At 38.8% G+C, this 11082-nt stretch overlaps 1 protein-coding gene across 1 annotated transcript; it reads left to right on the forward strand.

Moving 5' to 3' along the window:
- Window positions 1-884: 884 nt before the first annotated feature.
- On the forward strand, window positions 885-1625 carry LOC122303906. Its single transcript, XM_043115901.1, has one exon. The coding sequence runs from the start codon at window positions 1124-1126 to the stop codon at window positions 1391-1393; it is 270 nt and encodes an 89-aa protein (XP_042971835.1). The 5' UTR covers window positions 885-1123; the 3' UTR covers window positions 1394-1625.
- The last annotated feature ends 9457 nt before the right edge of the window (window positions 1626-11082 follow it).

An 11082-nucleotide genomic window follows, 5' to 3' on the forward strand; every position in this document is an offset into this window, starting at 1 on the left:
ATGAAGATGGTGCCGAAGGAAAATCATTGCCTTAGCACGGTCCTGCAGGGACCCTTGATTTCCTTCTTTAATTGTTTCTCCCAGGTTCATCGCATCCAGATGGATCTCAGCATCAAGGATCCAAGATAAATAATTTTTCCCAGAAATGTCAAGAGCAACGAATTCTAATTTTGTAAGATTTGACATTTTTTACATATATAAATCAAGAATATAAAAATATATTGAAAAACTTACTTGAAGTAGAGGACTATTAGCTTCAAGATTGTCAGAACTTTCGTGCTGATAACGTGTTATAAAACTATCGAAAGGAGAGAGAGAGAGAGATAGAATTCAGAGAAGTTATGAAACTTATGAATTTCTTAAAGAATTCAACGATATATATAGGCGTACAAAGGGAACTATGCCAGTTACTATGCAATACTATGCATATGTACTATGCCAGTTACTATGCAGTACTATGCTGGCACTATGCACTGTGCGATGTCGGCCATTTACTATGCTAGTTACTATACAGTACTATGCTGGCACTATGCGCACTGTGCGATGTCGGCCATTTACTATGCTAGTTACTATGCAGTACTATGCTGGCACTATACACACTGTGCGATGTCGGCCATTTACTATGCCAGTTACTATACAGTACTATGCTGGTACTATGCACTGTGCATTTGACTTCTAGCTCAAGATGATCATATAATTTTACAATATTATTTTACAACAGTAACTATATTCTTCCTTTTAAATATTGAAAACATCGTGCGGGTTAGTAACTTTAGTGGAGGCCACAGCATTATTTTATCTGAAAAATAGACAGAAATTAAGGATTTGTCGTATCCGAGACGGAAAGTAAACAAAACCATTGGCTGATCCGAGCCCAGTCCCAGAAACCACCGGCAAATTACTGGTCTTGTTGATGGTTTTCTCCAAAACTTCAGCTCCTTTCCAAGTATCCAGCTTTCCAATCCCTCTCTCCCCTGTATATAAAAAAGCCCATCCATATAATTTTCTATATCAAGCACATATCCTTATCGGATCAGTTGTATTCTCTACACAAAGTTTGCAATTCCTTTTTCTCTAATTTCAAGAGCAAATCAGTCTGATTGTGAAGACTTGCACGAAGAAGATGAGTTCAACAAGCAGAGCTATTGTAGCAGCCAGCGTAGGAGTCGTGGAGGCCATGAAGGACCAGATGGGCATCTGCAGATGGAATTATATTATAAGATCTGCGCAACAAAATACCAAGAACCATCTCCGGTCGGTATCTCAGGCAAAGAACCTCTCCTCTTCAACTTCTGCAGTGGTTTCAAGCAAAGTAAGAGATCAGGAGAAAATGAAGAAGTCAGAAGAGTCGTTGAGGACAGTCATGTACTTGAGCTGTTGGGGTCCCAATTGAGGCTTTGAGGTCAGCTGAAGAAAGCATGCCACTGAGTTCTCGGAGAACGTCGTTGCCTGAAGGGAAATGTCAGTCCGAGCTTGTCATAGCGGAAGTTTTAGACTTGACATGGCATTTGGTTGATGCAAAATTATTAATGTAAATTGTGATCAACTGCTGTACGTAATGGGTAAATGCTCCATTATATCAACCATACCTCAATTAGAGCTTGCTCTATTTATTTTGGTTTCAACCTGCATACCTCAAAGAGCTTGCTCTAAGCGTCCTCATCATAACTAGAGTTATCTTTATATGACTCTGAAAGGCAAATAATATCCTCAACATCAAACTGATGATTATTTTCTACTAAAGTGGTGAAAGTCACGAAATACTAATCTGATTAGGAACACTTGATCTCCAAGAGCCTAACTTACTGTCACAAGAGTTATTTTGGACTTTCCATATGAAATTTGTGCAAGAGTTTTATTTAAACTCTATGTCCCACACACTCATTTTAATAGAATTTGAAAATTCAAGTTTATCAGATAAAATATGAGTGATAACTGGATAAGAAAAATCTTAAGAGATATGATTAAAATTCTATATATTTAATTATAGTCAGATACAAACTCTTAGATTTCTTGATAGTCAGAAATCTATAAATAGCACTGAGGGATTAAAGGGTTCTCACCTATAATACTAAAGTGCCTTTTACCATCGTGAGACACTTGTGAGGCAAGGTTGTTAGGGTGATCCTTCCCTCATAGTCAGATCTAATTCTTCATCAAACTGATGATAAAGGTACATATTTATTTATTACTATTTATTATTATAGATCATATAAAATCGAAGATTCATTTATTAATGTTCATATTAAAATATATAAAGTGAATATATATTTACGTATAACTGTGTTTTTATCATGAAGAATAAAAAGACACATTTTTTATCTAAAAGAAAAATTACGATAAAATTCTCTTTTATTTATTTTGTTATTCACAATGATCAACAACGTAGTACAAATATGTATATATTTTGGGTTTTCAATTTTCTGTTTTCTTCCTTGACCCTTGATGTATTGTGCATATGTGTTATTTCATATTTGCTCTTATATTTGTATACTGTGTTACGATGGAGAAAGTTGAAGGTTTCTGTTTTAGAAACATAAGAAACGAAGTTGAGAGCTGCTGTACGTGATGGCCGAAATCCCTACAGTGGGATGTATGGTGGCCTTAAAGGAGGCGTAAGGGCTATTAAAAAAAAAAAAAATTGAGCTACTGCATGTTCTTCTTGTATTGAAAAGCTGCTGTGAATTTAGCCTTGTATTATGTGGCCGCTGTATGTGGTGGTAGCCGGTAGTGTAAAGGTAGTGGCCGACGGAATAAAGGAGGTGGCCGGCTGAACAATTGGACTGTAAAGTCCCGAATAGGTGCCGCCCCTACCTATTTAAGGCTCTCGTCGGATGTGTGGTGAAGATCGGTGCTAGGAGGAGGAGTTGAAGTCCTCGCCGGCGTCTTTGTAAGGGCGGCAGAGGGCTCTCAAGCCCACTACGGCGGCATTTCCCTAAGATAGAAAAATAAAATAATAAAAAAAAAAGGTGGGGGGAAACATGACCTGGAAGTGGACGGAAGCCCTTGCCGACCTCTCCTCCTATATGACATGCAGCTCTAATGTGCACGACACCCCGACATATATGACATATAATATCCCAATGTTTCTTTTCATGGATGCCCATATAGTTTTTCTCATCATTTATGTCCCTTAATTTTGCTTATATATAATAGAGCTAGCATTGGTCTTTTCATTAATACCCATGCATATAGTTTTAGGTCTAGGATTACACTTAAGGATGGTGAATCTGGTAGCTCTCAAAACTTATTAAAAGTAGGCCCAAATCCATGCCTAGATCCGAGTAGGACTGTTCATCCGGGTTCCAACCCGGGAATTCGGATACACACGGACCGAAACCCAACTCTCAAATTCGGGCTGGAACCCGGCCCAGCTTAATCCGGGTCAGGCCTGGTCTGAAACCCGGATGTATTCAAGTTTTAAAAAATGCGGATTCCGGTTTCCAGGTTGAACCCATTGTTTTTTTTTTTTTTTTTCACAAAACCTATATTTACCTATATTATTAAATTTCTTTTAAAAGCATCTTATTTTTATCTTAAATCCTATTATTACAAAATTTTCAAGAAAAAATGGTTGAAAAGCATATTCCTTTATATATAAAACTAATTATTATTTTTAACTAAATGCATCTGAAAAAAATAAATTTATTATAAATCATGTAAATGCATGCAAAAAAAAAATGCAATCATTACATATTATATTATTTGGTATTTATATATTACATTACAAAACACAATTACAATATATGAAATTACATATAAAAAATGGGTTACATTGAGTCACCAATACATATTACAAAATATATCTGCTTCATACAATCGATGCATTCTTCCAGCCATTGTTAGTCCAAGCTTATCTGCAAGATGTATTCAACAATGTTCTTGGGCTGCTATATCATAGTTTCCTGTAAAAGATGCAATCATAAGAAGCAAAAAATAGATTAAAATAAACTGCACCTTTATAACCAAATAGTAATTGGGCATTAAAATAAACTTGGGACTATGAAGTCATATTACCCAAAACAAACAAAAAATGAAGATGAAAATCAAAATATAGATGTTAGTTGAGGCATCATTCAAGTTTTAGAAAGAGTGAACACAAATCTATGCACCAGTATATAGTATCAGATTTAGAAAGAGTGAACACAAATCTCAGTCTCCACCCCATATGGTTAAATGATGCAGTCTCAAGAAGAAAATTATAATCTAAATTGGGAGCTCAACCATAAGCTATACAGAAGAAAATTATAATCTAGTGTGTGCTAAATACCATATCAATTGTGTTAAAGGATTCCAAACAGCTGCAAGTTTCAATTTGACAAGTACTATCTCTCATGAGGTAGGTATATACTCTCTCTCTCTCTCTCTCTCTCTCTCTCTCTGACACTTGAGTTGGGTTGTAGGAAATTTGGGGATTCATCACTTATGAATAAACGTGAAGATTCAAGAAAAGAGGGGTATATAATTAGTCTTTAAGTGTTTATTTCCCTACTGGGCAAGTAAACATCATTTCTACTCACAAATATGTTTTTTAGGCAACCTGTTGAGACACAAGGAACCTGTTATGCAAAGTGCAACAGTACTTTAGCTATTAATAACTTGAAGAGGAGATCAAAAGGTCTAACTAAACAACTTAGACCAATGATCTTAAGGGAGAAGGCGAACAGAACAATATATAATTAATATATATGTATATAATAGAAATAGGTAAGCAATTAATTAGCATAAGAGCATGTCTAAGTATTGAGATTATACAAATATAATTAGGCCAATCTATAAATCAAATAGCAACAACTTATATATAATCAAGCCACATTAGGATTAACCGCCATCTAATTTGATTAATTAATCCACAATAACTGTGATACATCATGAGTCAATTAAGCTACAAAACAACTTTTTTCAACAATATTATAGAGGAGCCAAACTAACAATATTATTGTCATTATCTTTTCCTTTTTGGTGAAGGGGTTGGCTTGTATGTCCAAATTGTTTCAAAATTGTCAAAAGTTTCATTTTTTGTTTCCCTTCTGCATACAAACATCACTACAACAAACTCCAATTTCTAAAAACATGTAGTTATAGACATAGCACATCACTACAGATCTACGAAGACAAAGCAAAAAAGTAGAAGACGATGGCCCAAACATATGTTTGACAGACATCGGGTGCTCCAAACGGCCCTCCTTTTCACATAAATCCAGAAAAATATTCCTATGATTCTAGAAATCCAGATCTAACCCACAAAAAATTCCCTAAGATTCTACAAATCCAAATCTAACCCACAAAAAAGTAAGCATCTATCATCAGTTTCATCGTAAATATAAAGAAAATCCCAAAAGCTCCATCTAGAGGTAGAGATTGAACAACACTTGAAGTAAACAAAAAAAAGATTAAAAAAAAATCAAGCGTAGGTTCGGTAACTCCCTTTTGCTTTCTTATATCAGTAGCGACGACACTTGTGGTGGCTGAGGTGTTCAAAATATGCCGATTTTGCTGAGTCCGCAGGACCACCCTCACGCTTAAGCCATTATCAACTGAGACGAAATCCACAAACTCGGAAACAATCAAACGGCAGAGGAACCGAGGGACCTGGGTTTTGGTGTGAGATAGAGAGAGATAGAACACTTCGCGCAACGAGAGAGAGAGAGAGAGAGAGAGAGAGAGAGAGAGAGAGAGAGAGAGAGAGAGAGCGGCGGCAGTAGGGTTTTTAGAATCAGATGAATGAGAGAGAGAGAGAGAGAGAGAGAGAGAGAGAGAGAGAGAGAGAGAGAGAGAGAGAGAGAGAGAGAGAGGAGGGTTCAAGACTCAGGGAGGACGAAAAGTTTATTTTTCTTTCCGTTTTATACAAACTCGGTTACACCGGGTTACTAATACGGAACCCGGGTTTCATACCTGGGTCCAAACCGGATAAATCCGATTTTTTCAATGCGGGTTCCGGCTCGGATAAAATTCGGGCCGAAATCCATAACCGGAACCCCGGTTATCCGGGTTCCAGACCTGGCCGGACTAAATCCAGCCCGTATGAACAGCCCTAGATCCGAGTGAATAGGATTTTTACCCCATTTATCATTTAAATATTCAGTTCTTTTATAAAATAAACTACCACATATATAAAGAAAATTTTAAGAAAAATGAAAAAAAAAAAGGAAAAAAAAACTTAATACTGATATCTTGTTAATAAATTTAGAATTTTCAAATAATGAAACCCCTTTGAGTGCTTACCCATTGCTTATAATCCATTGTATAAGATAAAAGTTGGAATAAAATTTAGTTACAGATAAGATAAAATAAAAGTTTAAAGTTAAATAAAATATTATTACAATTCCTCTAGTAATCAAGCTCACGACCTATAATTTAGCTAATAGATAAAGTCAAGAAGAGATAAAATAGATTGACTTAGACTCCTAAGATGAAAGAGATTCAAATTCCTAATGGTAGAGAAGCTCAAAATCCTAAAAGGAAAAGGTTTCACAAGGCTAATTAGACTTCTATCACTCTAAGGAAATAACCTCTATAAATAGCCTACAGAAGGTAGCAAACTATTCACTTGATTTACTTTATTTTCTACATACACTTACCCTCATATTATTATTCTGATTTTAGCATCGGAATGTCCCTAGGGCAACCAATGCCGCCCTTTTGTTCTTTACAGGTCATCCGTGTGGTTAATAGTATGAAACATGTCCTTAACAGTGGTTCCATCTGTAGAATCTACACGAACTTCAACATGATTTTCAAATGCCAACTACCACACAATGACATGCAAACCATGATTTCTTAATGCCAAAAAGGGGAGTAGGACGATTCCTTAACTCATGAGATCGTCTCCAGATATAGAGCATGTGCTGTGCACATGTGATGTGCACTGTGCACTGTGCATGAGAGGAAAATACCATGCATGTAAGTCATGCCCATGCAAGTGTACGACAAGCATGCGGATGATGGGTGCATAATACTACTCTTGTGAGTGGCAGTGCAACCATGCCACCTCCTCATAGCAGTGGCCGAATATCTAGCAGTTGAATCCAACAGGAGTTTGCTACTGGCACCTCATCAGAGTTGGTCACCAGGAGGCCGTCGGCAAGCTCGACCACATTACACACAGTCTCCATATCACGGGACCATCTACAAAAGTTCAGGTGAAGGGCTTGTAGCCACCACTCTAGTCGTGGGGCTCGATCCACGTCCAGCCACCTGGGCGGACGGCGAGGCAGAGCCAACTGGCATCTAACCACTAGATCATCACCACCAAGAGCCTAGAAGCTGGCGGAAGAGCAACCAACTAGCAACACCTAATGCGTACTAGTCGATAAGGCCATTAGCAGCCACAACTGGACCCGTCGATGCTTTTTGTTGCTGGCAGGATGGTCCCTAACCATGGAAGCTTTGTTCGCCACTGTTCCTCGCCACCACTGCCAATGTGTGACACAGGAGCTGCTCAACACCACGCCACCATTGTGAGTACGCCTCCTACTGTGAAGCTCCGCTCAGCCATATGCACCCCTAGAGCGTGGCAAGGTGGACGAAGGGCACAACATCTAGACCACTGACAACGTTGTCAGCTTGTGAAACCAATTGTGGCTGCTGCCACAATTGCTATTGGCATCTCCTGTCTCGTGCACCACCTCACCACCCTCATGGCATGGAGCAACAAGCCTCACCCGATACAATATCTTGCCACCCCATGGCGACCTAGGTTTCATGTATCAGAAGCTCCTCGCCAGCGCCACCTACTCTCCACGTTGAGGAAGCTCCTTGCCATACTCATAAACCATGTACTCACTGGATATTTCCTCGCTCACAGAGACAACCTCAAGTAACCTATAATGGTGGTCAACCGAAAGGAAATGTCAAGCCGCTCACACAATAGGCAATAGCTCACCAGCACCTCGCCGCCCCCGTGTGCTCACCCACGATCGCGCCATCCTTGTGGTGGACAATAAGCACACACACCTCCAATGTGCGATGACCAACGTGCAGCAACTAGCCTCAATTGTACTGCATTTCGCCACCCTAATGGTGAGCAACACCATGCGAGATCCACACAAATGCAGATGATATCTCTCGGCTATTAACTGTGTACATGAGACCTTTTGGCGAGCAATGAAAGTAGTTTCATTACTGCCAAACCAGGCCAACACCTCTAGATGTGCGACAAGACTAACACCTCTAGGCGAGTAACCAGACTAGCTCCTCTAAACAAGCTACAAGAATAACGCCCCTTATCGAGTAAAAGTTCAGTAGTCTCAACCATGCAAGATTATTACTACAAAAGCAGTCAAGGATGGAAAAATTCTCCATGCAAAAATCATTTAGTAGCAAACAATCCCAAACAAGAAAAATGGAAAGCAACAGCTAAATTGCTCTAGAATATACTTTGTTAGAAATCATCCGCACAGTGCTAACTCCACTTACAAAGACCCTCTAAGGCATCTTAATTTTTTTTCATCAGAATAGACCGTTTGGTATCCCGGGTATCCGAGGCCTTCAATAATGCCAAAGCATGGCTGCTCACAGGCATCGCCTGTGTGTCACCAGCTTTCACCACATTCTAGCAAAATGGATTAAGTTTACAAATCTCAAACTTGTAATTTATACTACACTAACCTATTTGGCTTTTGATGAAAACTTCTCGTGGAGGTCAAACCCAACTTCCTGCCACAACAATGTCATCAAGCATCCCCTCAAACACCAAAGACAAATCAAGGACTCACGGTAAAGCCAAATAGGCGTGGAGGTTAAGAGACCCTACAACCCCCATACCTAGCCACCAAAGACGAGTCAATAACTCGCGGTGTAGCCAAATAGGCATGGAGGTCAAGAGACCCTATGACCCCATACCTAGCAACCAAAGATGAAAGATGAATCAAGAACTCGCGGTGCAGCCAAATGGGCGTGGAGGTCAAGAGACCCCACAACCCTCATACCTAGCCACCAAAGATAAGTCAAAGAATCCCAGTGCAGCCAAAAGGGGGTGGAGGTCAAAAGACCCCATGACCTTCTCAACAGTTAGCTACCAAAAGTCGAGTCACACACTTGCAGTGCAACCAAAAAGGGCATGGCAGTTAAAAGACCCTATGACCCTCTCAGTAGTTAGCCACCAAAGGTCGAGTTACATACTCACGGTGCAACCAAAAAGGGCATGAAGGTCAAAAGACCCCACGACTCACCAACAGTTAGCCACCAGTGTTGAGTTACACACTTGCAGTGCCCATGACAAAGGGAAAGGTCAAGGACTACCCGACCCCACTCACACCTAGCTGAGAGCTAACATGTGGGACAAGTTATCAAACTACTCGACCTCTCTTGTGACGAGCCAACAGGTGGGAAAGATCAAGAGCTGCCCAACCTCCCAAGCGCCTAACAGGTAGGCAACTCTTTGGATTGCCCGACCTCTCACACCTGGACAACAATACAAGCACAACATCTTCTTCAACAAACCCCAAGTGTTTAGCTCGTGCCACAACTATCGCCAATAGGTTACCTTTAAGAATGAGCCACCGAGCTCCACAACCACATCGCATGGGTTTCCTTCAAGAAGAAGTCGACGGGCTCAACAACCACCTAATGTAGACCTAGGGAGTTGAAGGGCTTCCCAACCACTTAAGTAAAGGTTACTATTACAAACACCAACAACAAAATGAGAAAACAAACAAAAATTTACATCAAGGGGCAAAAAATCCACTACTAACAACAAAAAAACAAAAAACGGTCACAAAAATGCATACAAAAAACCAATCGTGGAAATATGCACTCTGTGCCGACAATAAACAATCTCTCAAGGAAACATCCACACAAATAAACAAACTTAAAATCAAGCTCCGCGCTCACACCTGATATAGTCAAGTACATCTCTCGCCAAAGTAGAGATCCACTCCCACACTCAATGTGGCTGAGTACACCTCCCGCCAAAGTAGAGCTTCATGCTCGCACCTAATACGGTTGAGTACATCTCCCACATATCTCTCCAAGTTGAGCTTTTCACCACTTAGCACAAAATAGACAAAAAATCTTGAATCGCACAAGAAACTAGATACCAATTTTCAAAATTTATTTTGTAAATTATTGACTTGAAAATTCTTAATGCCTTCTAAGGCCTCAAAAGGGCTTGGAAACACTCATACACTAACTAGTATGAACCCTCAACAGGGTAGGGGAAAACAAAAGTAAGCAGGTGCCTATGAGCAGCAGGGTAAAAGGCAAATGTAGGGAATGCAAAATTTTTAATTTTCCATATGTCAGCACAAAGAAAATTAGCAGGGTAACTCCACTGTTAAGGACACGTTTCATACCACCAACCACACGGATGACCTACAACAAACAAAGGAGCAGCACTGGTTGCCCTGGGGACACTCTGAGTCAAAATAATAATATGAGGGTAAGTATATATAGAAATTAAGTGAATAGTTTGTTACCTCTTGTAGGCTATTTATAAAGGTTATTTTCTTGGAATGATAGAAGTCTAATTAGTCTTGTGAAGCCTTTTCCTTTTAGGAGTATGAGCCTGTCTCCTATTAGGAATCTGAGTCTCTTTCCTCTTAGGAGTCTGAGTCAACCTATCTTATCTCTTCTCGATTTTATCTCTTAGCTAAATTATAGGTTGTGGGCTTAATTTCTAGAAGGCACAAATATCCCTTCTAATTGTTAGAATAGGATTTTTTAATATTACTTTTATTTTAAGATTTAAAAAAATTGATTTGTTTATTATATTTTGTATAGAAGTTTAAGAAAATTATAATGTATATAAGATGAGATGAGATAGTTTGATCTGTATAACCAAATTAGGCCTAAAGATCCCACAACATCTTTGTAGACCTAGGTAACACATATATTATAATTTTCGCGAGCAACCCGTAGATCTCTAAACACACCAAGTTCAAATCTATGGGGACGAACTTAGGATTGGTTTGGATTCAGAAATGAGATGAGATGGTTTTAGATAAAAGATAAAAGTTGAATAAAATATTATTAAAATATTATTTTTTAATATTATTATTATTTTAAAATTTAAAAATATTGAATTAGATTTGAAAAAATTGAATTGTTTATTATATTTTATGTAAAAATTTAGAAAAATTG

This window comes from Carya illinoinensis, chromosome 3 (genome assembly GCF_018687715.1).
Source record: "Carya illinoinensis cultivar Pawnee chromosome 3, C.illinoinensisPawnee_v1, whole genome shotgun sequence".
Lineage (NCBI taxonomy): Eukaryota > Viridiplantae > Streptophyta > Magnoliopsida > Fagales > Juglandaceae > Carya > Carya illinoinensis.